At 39.3% G+C, this 25,598-nt stretch overlaps 1 protein-coding gene and 2 non-coding genes across 3 annotated transcripts; all 3 read left to right on the top strand.

Annotated features, from left to right (window-relative positions):
• The first annotated feature begins 6,601 nt into the window (after positions 1-6,601).
• On the top strand, positions 6,602-6,673 carry Trnaq-cug (transfer RNA glutamine (anticodon CUG)). Its single transcript has one exon. It is a non-coding gene; the product is annotated as a tRNA-Gln (tRNA).
• A 452-nt stretch (positions 6,674-7,125) lies between these two features.
• Positions 7,126-7,197, top strand: Trnaq-cug (transfer RNA glutamine (anticodon CUG)). Its single transcript has one exon. It is a non-coding gene; the product is annotated as a tRNA-Gln (tRNA).
• A 3,009-nt stretch (positions 7,198-10,206) lies between these two features.
• On the top strand, positions 10,207-19,704 carry LOC139452367 (succinate dehydrogenase [ubiquinone] cytochrome b small subunit B, mitochondrial-like). Its single transcript, XM_071233826.1, has 4 exons — positions 10,207-10,260; positions 14,756-14,890; positions 16,704-16,866; positions 18,368-19,704. The coding sequence occupies exons 1-4, from the start codon at positions 10,224-10,226 to the stop codon at positions 18,525-18,527; spliced, it is 495 nt and encodes a 164-aa protein (XP_071089927.1). The 5' UTR covers positions 10,207-10,223; the 3' UTR covers positions 18,528-19,704.
• The last annotated feature ends 5,894 nt before the right edge of the window (positions 19,705-25,598 follow it).

Raw genomic sequence — 25,598 nt, 5'->3', positions numbered from 1 at the left:
AGTAAGTTTAAAACGATACACAAAAATCACGATACGATCATTATACAATACCTCGCGGAGACATTAAGAATGACACAGAAGCCGATCCCTCCAGTCACAATACAAATGTGTATATTTATTTGTTATTTATATTTTATGAATATTTTTATGAGAACTATTATTATACACCAAAATACCTTTTGAAATAAAATATAGCAAACAATTATGAAACGATTTTATTTTTAATCGTATGCATTGTTGTGAGATGTTTCGTTTTAGCTTAAGTCCCATATACTTGTTATATCATCATTGTTATGTGTGCTTGAAGAATAAAAACTAGCAAAAGAAACCTTATTCTTTTTATATCTTTGTGAAATAATGAGTGGGTTGGGCTCAATGTATGCCCGAGCCATATTGCCATTATATCACGGAGTGTCATCCTTATGTGGGAGGAAAGTCCGAAGTGATGCAGGTCACAGACGTTTACCGCTTCGGTGAAACCCACGAGCAGGGGAATGGTGCTGACAAACATACAAACATAATCAGGGCGAATCCTGCCAGGCCAAGGGGTCCCAACTCTGCACAGCGAATTCCGGCTCATCTGACGACTGGGCCACCCGTGTCCTATACTCAATAAGCTTTATTGACCCCCTTGCCCAAAACACAACCTAAACATATATTTAATAGCAAAATAATTGTGCGTATAAACAAGAGGACGGTGTCATATTTACTCGAAAGAGCAAATGAATGTTGTTTAACGCCGTCGTGAGCAATATTCCAGCTAAACCATGCAGCTACTAAAAGCATGAGTGCTCAACGATCGACTGTTTACTTTTTATTGCACGGGGCTAAGCGCCGTGCTTTATTTGTTTTTGTTGTTTAAAGCCGCACTCAGCAATATTCCAGCTATATGACGGCAGTCTGTAAAAAATCGAGTCTGAACCAGACAATCCAGTGATTGACATCATGAGCATCGATCCACGCAATTGGGATACGATGACATGCATCAAGCAGTCGCCTCTTACGACAGGAGTGGGTTGCTGAAGGCCAAATACCTGGAAAGATGTAAACAAACTATCAAAGGAAACCTTATCTTTATCTTGTGGTAGATCCCCGGTCGCGTCATACCAAAAGACGTTAAAAGATGGTACTTGTTGTTACCCTGTCTGGCGCTCGGCATTAAGAGGCTAAAAGAAGGACTGGTGGGCTCGGAGTCAGTATACTGTGTCTGAGTGGGGTATTCATGTTAAACTGCGGCATGGTATCTCATTGAGCAAGCACTATAAATCGGCATCAGTCCGGACTAGTACAAGCAGCTACACATACACGTACATCCACGTCGCTATATAAGTGCAATAATCTTGGAAGCAACGTTAACCCCAATTTCACCTCACCTTGTGTTATTCGGACACAATGATGAAAGTGAGGCAAACTCAATGATATGAGTTATTGTTAGATAGATCTACATGTAAACATTTTTCTTTTAAAAGAAACAATATCCTTCTCCACACGTGTACAATTAAGAATTGACCTTCACCTTGTGTGAGTTCATTGGAGTATGAACCTTCATAGAGTGAGGGCCAAACTGTATGAACGTCGGAGCTTGCGATGACGTTCATACAATGTTTGGCCCTCACTCTATGAAGGTTCATACTCCAATGAACTCACACAAAGTGAAAGTCGATTCTTATGATATTTTCATCACAATTTCTTACCTCAAACGATGTAGGCCAGTATCTAAACACAATTTCATTTACATACGTGTGACTTCATGTTTACACTGACAGACATACAACAACCAGCTATATCGAGGAGTAAAATAGTTCCTCAAAAAGAGAGGTGACATGGGCGTATGGATGCACAACTTTCTCTTCAGAAACATCTTAAGCAGCACATGTGTTCAAATCATATCCTCATTAGATGAGAAAGGTCTGTAAAGAACTACCTCAGTAAGTCAGTCACAATGACAGCGCGTCGTAATACATTTGATGCATAAATATATATTGTCATGCAACTCACTGTCGCAGTTGTAGTAGCATATCTATATAGTTATGCAAAACAATATGTAAAGCGCCCCCAAATACTTGCATTAGTCCGTTCTATACTGATTTCTGAAAAAGCGCGTATGTTTACAAACAAGAGAAAAGTCCGGTCACGTGATATGCAAATTAGCCTGTGGCAGTGATGTTATGCTGAGTCACCACTGCGACGGAGTGTGATCAAGTACAAGACGTCAAAATGGCAGACACGATAAACGTGACGGGAGAGATTTCCGAAGTTGTTAATGAACGTGTGGCGGTTACATGTGTACGTCATCATTGATCAACTGGCCGATCATTGAAAGGTGAATAAAGATGCGTCAAACAAACACTAAGGTAAATTCATAGATTGCTGGAGACGGTCAATGTCAGCCTTGTCACGGATCGAGTCGACACTACGATAGTTTAGATGTGCATTTCATCGTTTGTTCATTAGGATAGGCCGCAGCGAGGATATTCGTGAACAATCATGCAGTCACGCTCTGACATTTCTCAATGTATACTGAAACGCTGAGACCAAGAATATAGGTTGTAAATGATCAGAAAGAACGCTTATGTGTGTTTTCGTGCTTGGGAATTCCCAGGGGTTCCCCAGGAATGTGGAAGTAGTCCGTCAGTGTTTACGTCATTTAAAGAACACGGTCTCGTGAAAAACGTATTAACGTCAAATTGTGTCGTTCATACACTTATGAACGTCAATTTCACGGTCATGTGACCGACCTCTCGTCCAATGGAAAAGCCGTATATCGTGTAAACTTCAAATTAAAAAATTATTGATATGTGTACATATATCAAATGCATACATTATTATGAAAATCTGTTTTTAAAAATTCCCAACAGTAAATTATTACACTGTTTCTGTTTGTCGGGATCAATGATCAAAGAGAGGCAATCTCTGTTAGGGGACATTCGTGAAACGTTGACCCAATTTCAGTGTAGCGAGGTATGAGGACTTTTGTACAGCAGAATAATTTTGATTGACGTATCTGTCTTCAGGAGGAAACACACAGAACACTTCAAGCATCTTGAAATTTGCCCTCTAACCCCAAATGTAGTAACATTTATACTTTTGTTAATGTCTTTGGGAATGCCATGATATTTCATTTTGAAAATGTTTACGACTGACCATGTTTTCCAGATGAATTTACTTTGTTGTTTTAATAATCAGATTGGTTCGAGATCGCAGACACACGGAAAATCAACCAACTTCTCCCTTACATTCTTACTATGTCAATAACACAGAAGTTCGAATTGACAGAACGAAGAAAGTAATTTAGCAGCGATAAGTGTATTCGGCGTCACGACAGTCGTCACTTGTTTGTAAACATAACGGTCATTCGGTTGCGGTCAACTCCAAGCATGGCTGTGGCAACCTATTCACAGTGGGGAGTTTTGACAGTTGGCAGCGATAGCTAGAGAGCTCCGCGAACGGGCTATCGCTGTGAGGAGCTTGAGAACGCTAAGCATAAGGGAAGTAACTCTCAAAGAGAAGTGTGGTTATATATAACCTACGCACACACAAAGGTTTGGGTTTCAAGTTTAACAAAACCTGCATGCTTCCACTGATCTAGTTATTATTACTTTGAAAAGATTAATTATGAAAACATATTAATAACTTTACCACGGTAGATTTACAAAACATTTGTTTTATGCCATTCCGTCCAACGTGTGTCACTGACATATATTTTGTTCGTTCAATTCTAGACAGTGCAACATATGTTGCTAACATATGATATGCCAACAACAGAGTTTTTATGCCATTTCATTCAGCTAAAATGTTAAACATTTATCACGTTTACTGCTATGATCGCGTCAACTTAATACCTCGTGTTCCTTGAAAACAGTAACAAATGTTTCAGGAAGTCATTGTTGTGAAAGCATAATAGTTTTGTTTTCATCATGTGTTTATTTTCTATATTTTTTAGTACATGTGCATTTAAACTCAAATGTCATGTTCTCATTCCTGATTCTGAAGGTAGGGTGCACGGGTGGCCCAGTCGTCTAAGGCGCCGCGATTCGCTGTGCAGAGTTGCGTCCCTTGGGCACGCCAGAAACCTATGATTGTGGGTTCGAATCCCGGTTCGCTCCGATTATGTTTCTAGGTTTGTCAGCACCATACCCGTGCTCGTGGGTTTCACCGAAGTGGTAAACGTCTGAGACCTGCATCACTTCGGGCTTTCCTCCCGCATTAAGCTGACACGCCGCGATATAACTGGAATAATGTTAAAAGCGGCGTTAAACCAAACTCACTCACTCACTCACTGATTCTGAAGGTACTACATGCAAATTACAATTTGTTTTTACAACCCTTTTCGCGAACACCTGGTGTCGTCACTGATTTTCAGTGATTCATTCGTATTATTTTCACGGCTATTTTGCCCTTTACTCCAAATTGAATCAGTTTTGGTGGATAATCTAGACTGGTTATTCTCTTGCATTGACAATTTACATTTCACCTTCTGGGTTAGAATGTGCGCTTTATGGTTTAAACATATTTATTTTCACAAAAGTGTGAAAATGGATTGGTAAACAAGCGAAACGCTTATGTTAATACCGCTCCATTACTCATAGGACATATTACAATAAATACATCAATGAAGGTTAGATGTAACAAATGAATTGTACATGCCAAGCTAGATGTGTATATATAATCAATCTATTTGTAGTTTATATTAAACAATTCATTTAACTGAAAATCTGCCAGTTTTTGATATAAAGTTTTGAATAGAATCTAATATTAAGATTTGCTCTTCCTTACTCAAATACGAATTTCCGCATATCACTGTTTGTAAAGAATAACCGTGTTGGTAAAAATACATTTCATTTCGAAGAACATAGTAATTTGTACACACAAAAAGAAGTGTAGAGCATCTTCGGTATGATATCCACAGGAACATTTTTTTGTATCCAAGATATATTTATTATACAAGATATATCTATGTGCGCTTTGTGACAGTATAGGTAATTGCATCAATACGCAGGTATGTTACAAATTTTCTTCGCACCGGGTTGATCCTCTGGATCAAAGTTCTTATGTCACTTATTGGGTTACAAAATTACCGAGTTAATAAATAGAGAATCTCCCCCAAGTGTCTTTTGATATCAAATATATCAACACGAGTTGATAAAAGTGGAAATATTCCGAGGCTTGCCGAGGATTTTTGCCACTTTTATCAACGAGTGTTGATATATTTGATATCAAAAGACACGAGGGTGAGATTTTATTTATCATCCAGCATCATTCTTCCAACTTTTTCAATTTGTAGACAGTAATTAGCAGTGTCTTTAGTGAAAAAAGTACTGCTAACAGCTTCAGTAGCAGAGCCATTAGTGATGTCATTTGATTGTGACGTCATGGTAACAGTGACGTCACAATGGTCTGCAAAGTATTGTGATGTAATTTCATTGCAGCGATATCTACAGTGTAGATAACGCTTGATCTCATCCAAGCGATATCTCCTGTGGGAGCCAGTTTTGGATGATAAAAGTCGAATGTGCACAAGTGCAAATATCACCTCACGTCTGTATTGTTTACGTTATCCTGACAGCATTGTTGACGTCATTCGAATCCTATTGTGACGTAAGATTTGGAGTGACGCCCCACTAGAAACGGCGTATAATATTATTGGTAATAAAGAAATGATTACATTCGCATTAGCGTCATACTGATTTTACGAAACTCATTAGTCTGTCTTACAGATCCCGATACAAATATATATCAAATACAGCCCATGCAAGTCTATAATGTTTGGCAAGCCTAGATTACTGCAGTGATACAAATATATATCTAATACAGCCCATGCAAGTCTATAATGTTTGGCAAGTCTAGATTACTGCAGTATCTGAAAATGAAGAGAGTGTCTGGGCTCCCTTGTATTATATTTTTATTAAGATAATTGAACAACTGGTTTTTTTTCTGTACGATATGTTCATTTCAGAGACTAGATACATATCGTACAGAAAAAAACAGTAGTTCAATTATCTTAATACAAATATAATAAAAGGGAGCATCTGAAAATGAAGAGAGTCTCTGGGCTCCCTTTTATTATATTTTTATTAAGATAATTGAATAACTGTTTTTTCTGTACGATATGTTCATTTCAGAGACTAGATGTTAGTCTAGAAACTCGATCATGTAAGAATTCATGTATATTCAACCTCGCTCTCGCTCGGGAAATACTTCATTAATAAAATCAGTATTACACCTGTCGATAAACCCGACTATTCTTTAGCCTGTGCGACTATTTGACATATATCCATATCATATTTAGCACTTACTCAGTAAGTGCTAAATAGTAAGTTACTGCAATGCTATATTAATAATATATATAATGGTTGAAAAACATACAGGCCTAGCTGGAATCACAGATCACAGGTATTCGCAGCTGTACCCAAATAAACGTTTTATTGAGTCGAGTATCCTAGCTACAAGCCTTCGAATTACTACAAACGGTGCAGTGCATTGCGTGGATATTTCACGACAGTTTTGTTAAGATTTAGATCAAACACTTGCAACACATATATAAATCCTCGCTTGACACCGCTTGCTATTTAGATTAGCAAGAACGCCCAGGTAGCCGGGAGGTTCTATGGTGTAATGGTTAGCACTTTGGACTCTGAATCCAGCGATCCGAGTTCAAATCTCGGTAGAACCTAATATTTTTTCCCCAACAGTTTCGTGTTATTCAAATGTATTACATGAGCTGTGTTGAAGACATGACCCTTTACGAAACGTGGTCGATCTGTAAGACCAGCTCAGCGGAAATGCTGAATCCCCAAAATGCATACAGGGCCAAAGATTGTTTTCAAGCCCCACGCAGTAAACCTTTCACCTGCAGCGAAGGTGGCACGCGCTGTCACGGACCCTGAGCACTTGAGGCTCCTGACGCGCTCGACAAACTTCGCGTCGCCATTTCCTTTATTTTATTGGGTCAGGATGAGTCCATGTTGCTGCCCTGAAATGGATTACCAGTGTAAATCGATTTCACTATGTATAGTTGCACACCGTACATGATCTCAATAAACAAAACCTGCAAACTCTTTCAGAACAGTTACGTGCCGAGATTTTACGATTCTAACTTGACACGAGATCGTCGATTTACATGGAGGTTCTATGGTGTAATGGTTAGCACTTTGGACTCTGAATCCAGCGATCCGAGTTCAAATCTCGGTAGAACCTAATATTTTTTTTCAATTTTTATTTATTGCAGGAGCGTACTGAAGACATTACACTTAACGAAACATGTAAGATAATGAAATTGGATTAGTGGAAATGCTTGAAAAATAATTAAATTAGCCTCAGGTTTTGCAAAATATATATAGTTGCTCCTCTTAGCAACATTCAGTCAATTCCACGAACATGGGTAAATATGTTTTAATTTCACCCAATAATGGCTAGTTTAATAAGAAATGTGTCTCTCCATCGAAATGTTTTAACAGTACACGTCACTTCGGCGGATGGAGGTGACTGTTTATTCTCTGGCGTAATATTTTGTATTCAACCTATACACTCTTATGTTACGATAATCACACGCACGCTGTTATTTTGTTGTTTGTTTGTTGTTTAACGCCGCACTCAGCAATATTCCAGCTATATGACGGCGGTATGTAAATAATAGAGTCTGGACTAGACACTCCAGTGATTCATATCATGAGCATCGATCTACGCAATTGAGATGCGATGACATGCATCAAACCAAGTCAGCGAGCCTGACCACCCGATCCCGTTAGTCGCCTTTTACGACAAGCATAATCGCCTCTTACAGCAAGCATGGTTTAAGACCTATTATACCCCGGTTCTTACACGGGTTCTGTTATTTGTTGGGACCTATTTTTAATATAGTAGTTTGAATTTATAACAGTGCAGTTTATTTTGTGATGTTTTAAGTGATTAATTACTGTATTTCTCTGAAAACGTAAAATCGATATCGCATTCGAGTGAAGGATCCACTATACCCCAATGACACTTTGATTTTCAGAGTAAGATGGTGAAGATGACTAAGAAAGTACATTACTAAGAAAATAAATAGAACATTGGAATTTTTCTTGTCGAATAACGTGTTTAACTCATGACATAAGAAAGTTAAAGTTGGGCGGTGGGGTAGTCTAGTGGTTAAGGTTTTTGCTCGATACGCCGAATGCTCGGGTTCGTTTCCCACACTGGTACAATGTTTCATAACCATGTCTTGTGTCATTCGCCGTGATATTACTGGAATATTCCTAAAAGCGGTGTAAAACTACACTCACTCACTCACTCTTTCTCGCCCTGCACGTGCTGGTCAATACAAGCAGACGAGTGGATGTTTTTCGAGCCCTTAACTTAAGTTAACATTTTCACTCTTGGCAGCATTACTCATGAAAATATCAACTTTTGTCACTCGAAGATATAAGCATGTTATTTGATTAGAAAAATTATAAAATATAGATATTTAAATGACTCTGAATATTAATTTATGAATGCTTACACTGTAATAGCAACAAATATTTGAGACAATGTGGTGACTCAGGACGCCCCGTTATAACGCGACAACCTTTGGACTCGAACGGTGTTTGTATAGTAACATACGTTCTCGAGAGCAGACAAACAGACACTGCTTGAACGCAGAATGACAAGAAGCAGTCTCATTTCCTTCTGAAACATTGATGCTGTCCTTCCAGATCTAAAACATACACCTGGGCCGCCGCTGCTGCTGCTGTTTGGCTGATGCATTTAACTGATTTACCGTTAACGCATCGTGATAGTTTTCACGAGCGTATTCGCGATATTACCACAAAGGTATGTCATACTGTTTCAGTCGTGTGAAGTTCATCTATACGTTTCATTTCTGTATCTCAAAACTTGAAGATTCTGTTTTTCGTGATTAAGCAACAAATATCATATAAGATTCGTCTTGAAGGTTTGCAACAAGATAGGTTTGGTTTATACTGTATAATTTATTATTGATGTATATTACAGAAAGTATACATTGGCAAGGACACGGGTTATCTTTATCGGGGCTGGTAAAGTCCTTATTTTTAAAATTTTTACCACCAGGAGAACTTTGTACTTTTCGTTTTGACTGGACTTTGCTTCGTTAAACATATCGCGGAAACAGCGTCTGTTATCAATGATGTCATAATAAAGGGGAACATTCATTATGACACATCCACCAGGTTACGGCTAGTTGCCACTCGCAGCAAATATGATTGAAGTTGTTCAAAGACGACTTTGATTGTCTGCTATCTTAAATGTTATAATGTGGATCAAGCTAATACTATAATGTGGATCAAGCTAAGAGTAAAATATTAGGTACGACTATAGAATATGTTCGCCATCCAATAGTTTATCAAAGAAGGAATATAGTAAGTATTTCAAAAAATACGTATACATAATACATATTCGCGATCCCTAGCGTTAATTGTGTTACGGTAGTTTTACCCCCGACTCTATCCTTAGCATTTTCATCCTTGAATGAATATAATGGGGAACATGTTCTATAACGGCTCCAAATATTAATCCTTAATTTGGTCTTTAACTAAGAAACTTTTGCTGATGTTGCTGTTTACAACGTCTAGACCTTCATTACAACGTCTAGACCTTCTATACAACGCCTAGACCTAGACTGGAAATGGTTACCGGAACCGCGAGCCTTTAATTCAAGAACGATCGATACATAGTCATTACTGAACTTGCTGTTAAAACTGTTTTCGCGTAAATTATTATCTATTTAAAAGTTTCTCATAAAAATAATTACAATCCAAGACGAATACAAGCTGTTGTGTGATAGCAATCCATAGAAAACGAAGTCGTATTAGTTTGTATACAGTCACAGTGCTCGATAATGTCTACTCAGGGCAAATGTGAATTTAATAGTTTGTTTACAATAGAGCCATATAGTGTATGGGCCCAACTGGCTAAGGTTGAATTTGTCTGTTTTTGCCTTTGTTTAACGGTCTTTGTTTAACGGTCTGTCACTGTCTTATGAAAGATACTGTACAGATTAAGTACAGATTACTCGGATGCATTTCAATTTATAGTTACGCGTGCGTGTAAGTAGGAAGATCTTTTACCTGCAATTTCCTTTTTTGAATAACTGTGAAATTATAAGTATCTATTAGATTGATTCGACCCTAGACATTTAGATTTCAGAATGATTTACTGTGGCGTGCCGTTCAATTCTGCAACGAGTTGCGCCCCTTCCAACCTTGACATTGTAGGTCAGCAACATGGCGACTGTTAACATTCTGAGAGCCTGCCGTCGAGGTAATAGCGTCTTTTTCTCGAATGCTTTTATGGTCAGAGTAGTGACATTGCACGAACAGGATAAATAAACAACCAACTTCAAAATCTAATTGTTTTCATATTCCGTAGAATTATACTTTTTGCACGAGAACATGTGTCGGTTCCGTAACACCGTGTTCAAAACACTCAAAGTTGTTCAAGTTCTCGTACCGACTAGCCGTCATCAGCTGTTGCATTGAGACATCTTCACTACGTTTTATAATAGTTACCAATAGCGAGGAATTATAGTTTATCAGTTGAACAAAGTGTGAATGTGTCTGCAAATAGAAAAAAATGAAACACTTCCTTTATCTGACCTTTCCTAGATTCCTAGCAAGCACAAGGTCATTCTCTTTGATTCATTAGTATTGTAAACATTGCCGTCGTTCTCACATACGTTTATGTAAAAGTCCTTCATATATCATGTTTATGCCAACAATGGAATTCAAGAATTTTTAAGTATCACACACTCAAGCGTTAGGATGGACTGTTTATTTCGTTTGTTTTGAATAGTGATGTCAGACGAAAGTTGGACACATTTTATTGACTGCTATTTTCCTGTTGAGTGATATGCACCAGTGTTATAAACATTGGCAAGAATGCAGTTTTCTGGGTGCAGCTTATAGAGTAGTTTTTGCTTCATTGATCTTGCGTGCCTCAATCCATAGGGTCAATTGGGTTAAGTTAGACTGTATTTCACCCAAATCTATCCTTAGCCCAATAGCACATGCCCCTGAAGCAGGATAGTGGTATTACTGAAAGACCGGAACCATGTATATATAAATAGACAAGGTATGTCACTCGCCATCTTGGTCGAAGTTGAAATTGGATGTATCGTTTAAGTTAAATGTACCGGTAAACGTGTGAATGTCATGTTCACAATACCTCAACCAGCACCCTCCACATACGCCCTGCATGCCGCAAACCTTCACTTTTTGCACTTTTTTAGCTATATCGGGTGATTTTATCGAAAAGTTGTCTCAGTCGCAGCTGTCGGTCATGGAAGTAGACAAGAAATCTTCGCGCTCAATGGCGTTGAGTGCTGTGATTGGACCACACCCCAACCATAACAGATACACATGGTGATATTTAGCTAGCCAGGCAGTTTACATACAGGCATGTTTAACATGTGTTTATGGATGCTGATCATTATGAATTGAACAACTGTTTCATATAGATGATAACCAAATGATATTCAGAAATCAATTACACTGCCCCTCTCGAAGGTTTCCATATTGGCATATGAACACGAGAACTACATCAAACAACAATAATAACTCTTGTTCTACTCTATAACTCTTATTCTTATTCTCTTATTCTTATAGTAATTTTAATGTAGGTGTTACAACAGCGCTTGCTTATTCATGTTGTAAAAGGATTGAACCTCTTTGATACTAATATATTCTTTTGTACAAAAATATATTTAGCAAGCCATCCAACTCATTCTTTCTCAGCTGTTTATCTTTAATTTGCAAATTATTAATATTTAAATAAGATATTAAAATTAGATGAAGACAAACGACTAGACGAAGGTGTTTTTCAGTTTTCAGTAATTCTATTTACGTATGTACACTATTTAAGTGTACCAAATTTGACATAGTCTTTTCAATGCTTGAAATGACATTTCTAATACTCATTTGTTTCATGACTGAAGCTTCCCTTTCATTGTCAGCCTTAACAAATAGTACCCATATTTTAAATGAATTAATTACAATATAATTATGAAGGAATATCATATCCACCATGTCTAGAGATATATAGAAGTATTTCTAAACATAGTTTAATATTCAAACCCCGCTGGTCTTCCCTTATTGCCTATGATCATTGTAAGAGGCCAGACTCTGTAACTTAGATAATTATGTACCATCGTACCTTGACCACATGGATCGTTGCTTACAGTATCAACGATTAATTTGCCTGGTGAAGTCTGGATTATGTATGGGGAGCCGTCGTATTGGTAGACTATTGCTTAGTGTGACGTTAAACAACAAACAAGATTCAATATTAAGCTCGTTCAAGAATAAGTTGTTTAGAAAATAAGGAAGAATTACAATCTTATTAACTAATGTAAACATATGTAGCTGAGTACAATATAAGTGATGGATATAAGTTTATAACATTAATTCTGTGTTTATATATTTAATTTTTTTCAAGTGGATTTTTACCTAATCCACAGAACTAAAACGTAAATATGTACTTGTTTGACTGTCAAGCATACTGGGTTTGTTAAGACGGACATGGTATTTTAATTTTTTGAATATCAAATTTTGTAGGCACTGGTCACTGGGCTTAGACTTGTGTGAATGTAGGCATCACTGCTTGCGGTCAACTTCGTTGTCCAGTGGACACTTTCTTTTCTTTTTCACAGAATCTTTTACACCCATTTTCTTTTACGCAGGTATATGTACATATTTGTAAATAAGGAAACAACAGAGCTACTGATCAGCTGCATATTTGCGTAAAATAACCCCCCAAAATAGTCAAAACCCAATTACTTTCAATTAACATGCATACAGAAACGCATGCATTAAATGAAAAACTCAAATGAATAATACAGATTGTAAATACCCAATGATGCTTTTTCAGCATGTGAACAACGGAGCTATTTTCTGAAACACAATTACAAGCTAATTCACTTTCCGAACAAAGCCTATATTTAGAACCTTTCTATACATCTAAAACATTATTTAATTTTGGTTATCTCAAAATGTTTACTCATTTGGGGAAAAAAACAAACCAATCGAGTGATGAATAGATGAGTGAAAAAATGTTGGTTACCCAATGAAAAATTTAATAACTCAACTAAAGTAGAAATCTTCAAGTAAAAACTCAATTGCTCAAAAAGTTATCTGGAGCTCTGCTTGTTACCAGCTGGTATTGAGGATTGGGGGTACGTCGATCCCTTATGGGTCGGACGACCGCCGTGTTTGCTGCATGAAGGGGATTACCTTTGATGTCGTTGTTCCTTTGAGACCTTCGCACAGTTCTTAGCTTTAGGTTCAGCAGATCATGGTCTTTTCGGTCCCCATCTTTACACTCATACAGGGGGTGCGTGTGGCCCAGTCGTCCAAGGCACTGCGATTCGCTGTGCAGAGTTGCGTCCCTTGGGCACGACAGAAACCTATGATTGTGGTTTGGAATCCCGGTTCACCCAGATTATGTTTCGAGGTTTGTCAGCACCATACTAGTGCTCGTGGGTTTCACCAAAGTGGTAAACGTCAGAGACGTGCATCACTTCGGGCTTTCCTCCCACATTATGCTGATATAACTGGAATACTGTTAAAAGCAGCGTTAAACCCAACTCACTCACTCAAATTACACTCATACAGGTCTTCATAAACTCTACTGTGCTGCAAATTGTTTTTAGCCATCAGTGTTCCCGTTTAACAGTTTTTTATATGTCATGTGACTGTCAGTCCCTGTGGACCGGCTAATAAAGTACCTTATAAATCCTTTTTTGTTGAACAAAAGATTGGTGATTATGACTGAAGTATATTTTTCATACAGTCAGCTTGTCTTTTATCATCAGGGTTTCTCGTCGAATTCTAATGCAAGGGAATAACATTTTGCTTTGCTTTGAGGTTAAATATCTATTTTTAGAGACTTAGACCAAAGTGAAAGGTTGAATATGATGTTAAAAGAATTAAAAGCAGGTCGTTTTCATACATTGTTTTATTTGTTCGAAGTTGGGACTGACAAAAACTGGTAATTTTTAGAGTTGCCAGTCCACCGGGACTGAAAGTTTCAAAAGCCAGTGGTAACACTGTACCATGCTAAAGATATGTGTATATGTTTGTAAATAAGGTTGAAGTGTTATAGAATTGTTACTTCTTAAATCATAGCTCGAGATAAGCTACGTATTTGCGTAAAATACATATTAATTAAACAGAAATACGCAGACGAATCAAATCTCAGGGTATCAAATACGCAGTAAAAACTATAAATACGCTTTTGAAATAAAATTGATGCGCATATTACAACTATTAGACAAAACGATTGCATATATAACGATTAATTAAAATGATTGTGTATTAGCCGATTGTGAAATTCACTTACCGACAGTTACATTTGGAAAGGATGTACATGCTGTATTTTAAACAGTCGCTGATTGGTGATTTACAAAAGCGCCGTTCTTACAATGCTAGGTGTTGCAAACAAAAATGGTTTCCCGGAGAAGGAGCCGCAAGCAGACGCAGACGAGTATACTACTATTCACTTAGTTTAAAGTCTTAAATGATTTAAAGGGATTGTTAGGAAACAGGTTTTAAGTTAAAATACCCAAATGTGATGGAATAGGTGGGTAAATTTGTTTAAAGACACTCTAAAAATTGTTGATACCCAATCAAAATCAAACTCATGGGTAAAATGTCCAAATAATCAAAAACTTATCTAGAGCTCTGTTAATTGAGAGAGCTGCAGAGCCTTGTGGCTCTTTTTTTATGCCATTGTTCACATTTATTATGTTGTTTTTTTCTAGGTTCACAATGCATTTTGTTTCGCTTTCAAAATGCATCGTCTCCCCTGGCAATGTCCAAGAAGACAATTGCAGTCAGTTCACAGTCGATGTCAGCCCTTGATTACTTCAGGGCAAGGAGAGGTCCCTTCACACCAGGTAACGTGTTTTCATATGAATCACTGATTGTAGATTGTTATTAACATGATGAATGGTGAAACGATACACCTAGTCTGTGCACTGTGATATTTGGCCTATAAGATGATGCACAATACACAGGGGTCGGTTTAACAACAAATTTGTATATAGCATGCAGGGCTTGCTCCTTTTAAAAGTTACTGGCCCTTCTCCAAACTGGCCTACAACTAAATGGTGGAAGCTGAGAAGTGGCTGCAACTGAGATTGTGGAGCTCTGAAAATTTTAGAACACCTCCCCCTGAAACACCTTTTCCTGCACTCTGAGATTAAATCCTGGCTTTCATTTGTCTCAACATTACAAAATGGCAGCTGGTTGTCATTCTACCAAGATAACCATCCCACACGACATCATCCCCCCTAAATATTTTGTCATCAAAATTACATCATTCATGAGTCGTGTCCAATTAAACATACATGGAGAATGGGTGTCATTTTGTCTAGACAGATGGGCCATCTACATTACGGTTCAGCAAGCCTTTTGTTATTTTAACTGGCCATGAGCCAACCAATCTCATTAAAATCAGATCTTAGTTCTCGCTATCGCTAAACAAAGACCTGAGGACATCCCATCACGGGTCATGTCAGAGCGACCTTTCATCCGACCAATGTGTCGCTTACCAGATCATGAAAGTGACAGTCTGAATGTGTCTAATCATGCAACCTCGAAAACGTTAACACAGGGTATACTGAACGACAGTTGCAGCCCGTACGACTGACTGACAAAATTATCGTCTATCTCTCGCTTCCGTGGGATAAACATTTGAATGGGGGAGGCGTTGCACAGTATGTGGGAAGCACTGCCATACAATCACAACTATATATCAGACATACTGGAATGTTCGTTTGTTCAGTTTTCAATATTTTAATCAAGAACTGTGTGAACATATTTTTCAAGCATAGTCTGAAATGGAAGTCACCATGTTGAAACGAGTGCTGTAAAGCTCAAGAAAGCTGCTTTCTAATTGGCTGATGTTGACTGTTTGTTAGTTGTTTCAGTGGTCGGTCAAATTTTGTGAAAGGTCGTTCTGACGTGACCCTTAATGTGATGTCCTCAGATCTTTGTTTAGTGGCAGCGAGAACTGATTTTAATTTTCTCCTTTGAAATAAGCTTTTTGTCCCCAGTATTTATGCAGAGCATATTTGAAACTTGGTCCTTACAGCAGCTGTTGTTAACAATGGTTTGTGAGTGAGTAAGGTTTTACGCCGCCTTTAGCAACATTCCAGCAATATCACGACAGGGGACAGTGAAAAATGGGCTTCATACATTGTACCCATGTGGGGAATTGAACCCAGGTCTTCGGCATGACGTGATAACACTTTAACCGCTAGGCTTCCCCACCGACCCTATCAATGGTTAAGTGAGGGAGTCTTTTATTGACTTCACAACATAAGGAGTGGCTGTATTTGGTGACATTTTAAACAGTTAAGTACGGGGCGGTCGGATAGCCTAGTGGTTAAAGCGTTCGCTCGTCACGCCGAAGACCCGGGTTCGATTCCCGACATGGGTACAATGTGTGAAGCCCATTTCTGGTGTCCCCCGCCGTGATATTGCTGGAATATTGCTAAAAGCGGCGTAAAACCATACTCACTCACTCGCTCACTCACTGTTAGGTACATACCAAGGTGAGCTTCAATGCCTTGGTAAACTGTGCTAGATTTGACATCTTGATAATGTGTTGTTAAATCTACAGGTGACATAGCTCTACATTAAAAACACAGATGTTCATCTCCCAAACCATCGAGTTACTACACACATGCAACTGTTTTGTTCCAGAGGAGAAGCGAGGCACCGGCCACATGATGATGGCATCCTCTCACTGGAAGATCGAGCGCGTGGTCATGATCTCCATGATTCCCATCATGCCTGCCTGCATCCTGTATCAGGGCGCTGCCATGGACTACGCTATCTCCACCGTCGTCTTTCTGCATGGCTACTGGTGAGAGGTTTTAGTATAGAACTCTAAGGCAGAACAGGTCCCATGCTAACTGCTAGCTGGAAGGGCAAGGTTGGCACGACCTTGAAACAGCCCCAGAATTGGCAGTTTGACCTTGAAACCATGAACTGCCTTGAATTTGGCAACCACATAAACTGTACCACAGCCTGTGTCAAAAACATTTGAGTTTACTATCCTGAACTTGTATTTTGGAATTATTTTCAGTAGCTTTTAGTCTCAGTCTATGGACTAGTACTGGCTGATCTTACTAGGCCATAACAAATTTTACTAGACAGGGACTTCGGACTAATGGATAAAGTGAGTGCAGTAATAATATACTGTTATTACAATATTTTTGTTCTCTGATGAAGATGACATTATGTAGCCATCATTAATCTATGATTCTCTAAACATTATTGAGCAAATGGTGTAGATTTCTATTTTAATAGTGTATTCTACTGTACAGCCATTCTGACAATGAAAAAAAGTAAGAATGTCCAAATAAATATTCTTATTGGCATACAAAGTCCCAAAGGGCATACAGAAACATCTTTAAAAGTGTACTGTGGCCCACTTGAAACTTAATACATTTCTATCACTGCCCTAGATAAATACATGCATCAGCTTCTGTATGTTCAGGGGTCGCAAGTGGCCCAGTCATCAAGGCACCTTAATTGGCACCCTTAGATATGCCAGAAACCTTTGGTCATGGGTTGGAATCCCTGATTCTTCCTGATTATGTTTCTTGGTTTGTCAGCACCTTGCTATCCTTGAGGGTTTCACCGAAGTGGTAAATGTCTGAGACCTGCATCACTTCGGGCTTTCCTGAATACTGTTCAAAGCAGCGCTAAACCCACTTCATTGGATGTTCTAATGGTGATTGGTTGTAACCAGTTTGTGAATTAGTTTCCAAAGTTCACTGGAAAGAGGGCTTGTTAACAAAACTCGCAATAACTGTTTAACAAGTCAGCCTTGCGTTTAATTTAAGTTATGTATGGTATGCATGAATGCTTGCAAAATATCCAAACTTTCTGTAGTTTATTTACCTCTAAAAGAAAACATTGCGAGTTGAAAAAGTATCTGACAAATTTCTCGGCACACAACGACCAGAAACGGCCATTGTTGACTTTGGCACTTCACGTTGAGTGGCAAGCAGTCCAATGTTTTGTTTATAATTTAATCATTTTTCACATTCGATTATAATTTTACCTAGTGAAAAGAAATCACTCAAGTTCATTAATTTCTAAAAATTTGCAACTTTCGGTATTATTGATTATAAACAAAAGCAATTTTAATCGTAACATCAGTGATTGGAAGAAAGTTTTACGATCATGATGCCTTCACTGACTTGATGATTCATAGAATTAAATATGTATTGACTAGAGTTTTCAACTCGACACTAGGGCCAGGTTTACAGAGATGTTACTTGTCACTTGTGGGCAGGCAGCTATTTCGAACTATTTCGTACACTGATAGCTGTATTTCTCGTCTCTCCTACTTCCAGGGGCATCAGTGGCGTGCTGTCTGACTACTTGGAGAAGTTCGTACCCTGGATCAAGTACCCGTGGTATCTCATCAGCATCCTCACCTTTGCAGGACTCATCAACTTCAACTACAATGACGTTGGTGTGTGTACTGCTATCAAGATGTTGTGGCAGATCTAACTTTCCTATTATTGAATTGGCTCATCATACGATTGCTTCTTGGAGGGGGACAGTTGTGTTGCCTGGAGGTCGACACGTTACTGGAGATGTTACTGTAGACAGCCGACTAACAACTCTTTGTGATCTGGCATACACGTGCAGCCACAGAAATTATTTTTTTTAAGACTTGTCCCAGAGGATTAGTGAAATCCTTAGTTCACTCGTCCTCTGAGTTTGTAGTTTGTCCTGCTTGTTTTCGGTCAGTTTTATTCAGTTCCAGTTCGTAGCAAAATTGAAGCATTGAGGACTCATTTAAAATCATAGCCTCCAAATGCTACTAGTCTATGACGACTAGCATCATTCAATATTTCCTTCTCAGCATAATTTAGTAGCCGTGGGTTAGCAGACTAGCGTGATTTTTTGAATGCTGAAGTGTTTGAGCTTTGTGATAATTTTCGTTGCAGAGACTTCACAACTTAACACATCCATTTTTTTAGCCATGTTGCCATGGTTACAGACGATATTGACTCCATGATATGTCTTTGAAATCAAATATCTAAAAAAAACCACTTATATTTTTCAAAAAGGTTAGACTCAGAATATGTAGCAAAAATGGTTCCAAACACGTGTGTATGTTTTGTATGGACACAGGTCTCATGTTACCCCAATGTAACCATGTTACCGAGCTGCATGTGTGTGGTGGATGCTCAAGTATAATGGGGATGGAGGCTCAGGGTTCGTATCAGGTACAAAACATGTTTAAATTTCGATTCCTGGTTCTTGGTTGGGAGTAAATATTAAAAGGTTATTTAGATTTATGAATGAGTGAAATGCCTGTGCATTATATTATCATGATGATGAACCCTTCTGTCAATTCTTTATTTAAATAGTAATATGTGTATCTGTATAAATGTAACGATCAGGTGATAATAGTGCTCTGTGGTTCACAGTGGCAAGCGTTGCATGCACCTCCAGCAGTGAGTGGTTCGAGTATTTATCCTGTAAGACCAATATGACAACCACGCTCATATATGCAATGAATATTTACTTATATATGTTTGCTTGTGTTGTTGTTATTTTAAGTCAGAGTGACTAGCAATGTCAGTGTTAAAATGTGTCATTCCAGTGTTTGTGAAGGCTTGTTTGATGAAGACACACGCCCACTTTTGTCACATAATAAACATCTCCAGCGTTGTTACCTAAGTGTTGTGTTGTCTTCCATCTTATTTAAATCATCGCCTCCTTCGTCTAATTGAAAGAGGGGCGGTCGCGTAGCCTTGTGGTTAAAGTGTTCACTTGTCACGCAGAAGACCCGGCTTTGATTCCTGACATGGGTACAATGTGTGAAGCCCATTTCTGGTGTCCCCCGTCGTGATATTGCTGGAATATTGCTAAAAGCAGCGTAAAAGAATACTCACTCACTCACTCTAATGGTAAGAGTGTCTGCCCTAGAGCTGAAGATCAGAGGTTCGACCTGGGCCAGGTCATACCAATAGAGTTTAAAAGATGGTACTTGTTGTTACCCTGTCTGGGGCTCGGCAATAAGGGGATAAAACAAGCACTGCTCAGCTTGGAGTCCATATACTGTGCAGTGTCTGAAATAACTGACTGACTGACTGCCTGCCTGTGGCTGGCACATTTTCTGTTGGCCTGCATGAAATTTTTCTCCACCTGCAGGACAGATAATTTTGGGAGTAGTTATGTAATAGGAGTTTTATTAACACCATGTAGATTCTCAAGTAATTGTTTGCATTATTTCAACTGAATCAAGGCGTGATTTGTCTCTTGGTTTTTGTGATTTTTCTCTTGGTTTTTGTGATTTTTCAATATTTAGAATGCCTGAATGCAGGCAGGTAACTTTGAAGATGTGCAGGCAACATTTATGGGTCACCTGTCCGACTGTTTGTTGGATTTTAAAATTATTTCCACCACTGATACTGTCTGAGTGGGATATCCATGTTACAACGGGGCATGGTATCTAAAACCAACATTAGCCTGGACCAGTGAAGATTCCGGGGTAGAATAGGTCTTCAGCAACCCATGCTTGTCGTAAAAGGTGACTATGCTTGTCGTAAAAGGCGACTAACGGAATCGGGTGGTCAGGCTCGCTGACTTGGTTTGATGCATGTCATCAATCCAGATTGCGTGGATCGATGCTCATGATATTATTTACTGGATTGTCAGGTCCAGACTCGATTATTTACTGACCGCCGTCATATAGCTGGAATATTGCTGAGTGCGGCGTTTAACAACAAACCAACCAACCAACGTTAGTCCAGGCTAGTACAAGCACATATTGGTCTCCAGCAACCCATGCTTGTAAGAGGTGACTTGACAACCAAGCATTCAGGCTTGGTTGAAACATGACATCGTATCCAAATTGCATAAATTGATGCTCATGATGTCCAGCCAGTGTTTGTGGATGGTCCAGACTAGATTATTTACAGACCGTGGTCATATAGCTGGAGTATTGCTGTGTGGTGTTTAACAACAAACTGTCAGATATTCAGGAGGTTTGGTTTATAATTAATAGATTTGATTTTAATGAGATTGTAAGTCATAGGTTTCTAGATGCTGCAATTACCTCTGCAGAGTTATGTCCCTTAGGTGTGTCAGGAACAAATGATTGTGGGTTCAAATTCTATTTAGCCCTGATTGTTTCTTGGTTTGTCAGCACATTGCCCATGCTTGTTTTACCAAAGTGTCCGATGTCGAACCCTGCATTGCTTCAGGTATTCTTCCCACATCACACAGGGATATAACCAGTGAAGATTCCGGGGTAGAATAGGTCTTCAGCAACCCATGCCTGCCGTAAAAGGCGACTATGCTTGTCAAAGAGGCGACTAACAGGATCAGGTGGTCAGACTTGCTGATTTGGTTGAAGCATGTCACCCATCCCAATTGCGTGGATAGATGCTCATGATATTAATCACTGGTTGTCTGGTCCAGACTCGATTATTTACAGGACGCCGTCATAAAGCTGAATTATTGCTTAGTGCGGTGTTAAACAACCAACCAACCAACCAACCAATCAAAGAGGCCAAACTCACACCCTCACTTTTTCCAAGTTTTACTGTAATAGACAATATGATAGAAGATGAATGCATATAAATATTCTTGAGGTCAAGCATCCCCCTACATAGTTAAGTCCAAATGGTTCATGATGCATGGTTCTAGTGGTAAACTTGTAGACATTCAGGATAAGGTGTCACTGATACAATGAAATGCTTCATATCGGTGGAGGGGGCACGGGTGGCCCAGTCATCTAAGGCGCCGCATTTCGCTGTGCAGAGTTGCGTCCCTTGGGCACCCCAGAAACCTATGATCGTGGGTTCGAATCCCGGTTCGCCCCGATTATGTTTCTAGGTTTGTCAGCACCATCCCGTGCTCGTGGGTTTCACCGAAGTGGTAAACATCCGAGACCTGCATCACTTCGGGCTTTCCTCCCACATTAAGCTGACAGCCGTGATATAACTGGAATAGTGTTAAAAGCAGCGTTAAACCCAACTCACTCTCTCACTTATATCGGTGGAAATTCTTTTGGTCTGCCACCAAAATTACATTGTTACCATTTGATTTTTACGATTGAAAAGGCTAGGCTTAACATATGCAAACCTAAGACAATAGAACTGTTATCTTTTTAAATAATATTTTATTAAAGGCATCAGGGTTCCAGGTAATGTTTTAAGCCTTAGAAGGGGGCAAGGGTGGCCCAGTCGTCGCGATTCGCTTGCAGAGTTGCGTCCCTTGGGCACGCCAGAAACCTATCATTGTGGGTTCGAATCCCAGTTTGCCCCGGGTAAAGTAAACGTGGTAAACGTCCGAGACCTGCATCACTTAGGGCTTTCATCCCACATTAGGCTGACACGTCGCGATATAACTGGAATACTGTTAAAAGCGGTGTTAAAACCTGTCTCACTCGCTCAATTAAATCTTTGAGTATTTATTACAAATTATCATTTATATTGGGAGTTGATATTATCCAATATATTTTTACTCCCTTGGGTCCCGTCTATTGGGTATTGTTACACCAATGGATAGATATTTATTTAAATAACAGCCACAAAACCCTTTCCATATTTATAAGAAATATCTGCTAAAAGCAGAGTCGATTGCAAGATTCCGCCTGTATCATTAGCATGTGATGAGAATCGCTATCAATTACGAATTGACTTTCACTTTGCGCGAGTTCATTGGAGTAAGAACCTTCATAGAGTGAGGGCTGAACTGGATGAAAGTTGAGAGCTTGCGAGTTTCTTAATAAAGTACGCATAGAATGTAGTGCTGCAGTTATGAAGTTTGTAAGGAACATTAACAATTGATCTTTAAAATCTTCAGTTCCATCTGGTAAAGGTAACAATCTGTAGCAACTTGTGAGCTTGAATTCTTTAGACAAGTCCATTTTAGTTCCGTGGGGATTCCGTGGCAGAACATGTTCCCATGATGGTCATAAGAGCCATGGGGGCATGGGTGGCCCAGTCGTCTAAGGCGCCGCGATTCGCTGTGCAGAGTTGCGTCCCTTGGGAACGCCAGAAACCTATGGTTGTGGGTTCGAATCCCGGTTCGCCCCATTATGTTTCTAGGTTTGTCAGCACCATACCCGTGCTCGTGGGTTTCACCGAAGTGGTAAACGTCTGAGACCTGCATCACTTCGGGCTTTCCTCCCACATTAAGCTGACACGCCGCGATATAACTGGAATACTGTTTAAAGCGGCGTTAAACCCAACTCACTCACTCACTCACTCACTCATAAGGGCCGTGTCAAATGGGGATCGGGTGGTTACAATTTGACACATAGGTGATTGTGTCATTGTACCCCAACGGCATGAACCATTGTTTATGATATCAACTCAGTGTCTGCCTTCCCTAAGCTCTGTTATTTACAGCCGTGAAGAAGTGTTATGATTACGAAGTAAAACAAATATATCAAATTCCTAAGGCCATAGACAAGCATAATGGCAATGTAGTTTGATTTTTGACTGTTTAACAAGTGCTGGATAGGGTATGAATTGTGCTTGGAGGCCTATACCCACATATGGCCTGCAAAGGTCTGTGGACATGTATAGTATATCAGCGTTCCCGTTTATCGGTAATGACCAGTTTTTGACCGGTAAAATTAGGCTTTGACCTGTAATTCATGTGACTGCCAGTCCCTGTGAACAGGCAAATAGAGTACCTTATAAATCGTTGTTGTTGAACAAAACATCGGTGATATTCATATAAGTACATTTTTCGAACAAAGTCAGCTTGTCTGTTACCATCAGGGTTGCCCCATGTCAATTTCTAGGTGAAATATCCATTTGTTGCGACTTTGTCTCGAAATATAAAAAAAAGAAACTTGTGACTGAAGTTTTGGTGAATAAAGTATAGATCTAACTAAGTTACTTCAGACATGACATCTTTGCACTGAACATAGAGGACTGGCAGTTTCTAAAGCCAGCGGGAACACTGCATATCTGATGTGACCACATGACAAGGCAAACAGCATTAGCTCTTGCAGAAGGCCAAGCTCACACCACTTTTTGGGTGTGCAATTTCCGTTTCCAGTACAAATTACAATTTTGGTAAAAAACCATGTGACCAATCAGTGCTGTTTTATCTGCCGATGAGCACGCCAGATGGGGGAGTGGTTGAGAAAATCGATTTCGGTCAGCGACCAGCCACGTATATATTGATTTGATCCTAGACACCCTTTCCCGTGTGCGAAATACGCTGTAGTCGGAAAGCGCACGTTAAATCTTCTATATCAGTCAGTCAGACACCCTTACGTGTTCGTGCATGGCTTCCGTAAAGATGTGTTTTGGGAGTAACACGAGTGAAAAAACACACTACTTCTCACGTTGTTTTGTTTTCAAAACTGACTTGGGTAAAGAGGGAGTGTATGCTCTTCTGGTCTGTATGACAGCGGCCTGTAAATTATGCACACAATCCAGTGAGTCACTGACTGGTACGGTGACACGCAAGCTGACGTTACCGTATTCGTCCGTTTCTCGTTTAATCATATAATGTAAACTCTTCTATGTCAATACTGGGGCAACGGGTGTTCCCGAACAAATGAGTGAGTATGGTTTTACGCCGCTTTTAGCAATAATAAAAGAGGAACGGATGAGGGGACACGGTAACACGCAAACATCAATATTGCCGAGTCCGACAATCGGCAAACCTCGCCCTTCTCCGTAACCGCACGGACCTATAAAACAAGTTATACAAGTCCGTGGTAACCGCAAAGAGAAATGGCCGGTAGTGTTCACAGTCGCCTCCTACAACCAGCATAGGTTGCTCGGGGTTAATAACCGGAATCCCAACGGTATCATGAAGTCATTTCTGGAGATTCGAACATGCGCTCGCAACTTGATGACGTCGTATAGTGGAAGACGTTATTTTCGAGGGGGGTGTGTCTAGTGAGTTGTTCCCCATATACCGTATTCGACGTAATAAGCGCTCAGGGCGCTCTCAAAAGTAGAAATAGGGGGCTCTTATTAGAATATTATTTTGGTGAAAAAAACCAGAGTTGAAAGATAAATTTCATGGTTTATGCTCAAAGCCCGAAATGTTTATATTCGACAGATATATTTTTCCAGAATTTAATTCCCCATAATTGAGGGTGCATATTACACACGAGTGCGTATTAAAACGAATAAATAGGTGTACATTGATCAGTCGGAAGGGGTGCTAATTGGGATTGTTCACTAGCCAATATATTAGCAAATATCGCCGTGGGCGCTTATTAGAGCGGGGCGCTTATTACGTCGAATACGGTAGATGTAGCTGGGCAACCCAGATAATCCCAGTGACCGAACGGTCGCATCTAAAGTTGGATAATCGACGTTAGGATTGTGAGAATATGCGGGAAGTTCCAATACCAAACCCACCTGTTCATAAAATGGACATGTCCGACATTACCGAGGTCGGATTCTATTCATGGAGTCATCATTATTAAATTACGGGTAAACTTTTTTAAAGCTTGTACATTTTATCATCATCCTTAATGCATGAGGCTGTACATAATGTTGATATCTCATATAAGAAATAAACGACTCGATCGTCGTTTATTTCTTAAATATGATCTCTGGTCAGTTCAACATCCAAATA

This window comes from Haliotis cracherodii, unplaced genomic scaffold (genome assembly GCF_022045235.1).
Source record: "Haliotis cracherodii isolate W230 unplaced genomic scaffold, xgHalCrac1.p SCAF_9, whole genome shotgun sequence".
Classification (NCBI taxonomy): domain Eukaryota; kingdom Metazoa; phylum Mollusca; class Gastropoda; order Lepetellida; family Haliotidae; genus Haliotis; species Haliotis cracherodii.
The sequence above is the reverse complement of the archived record's forward strand: the minus strand, read 5'-3'. Positions and strand labels throughout refer to the sequence as shown.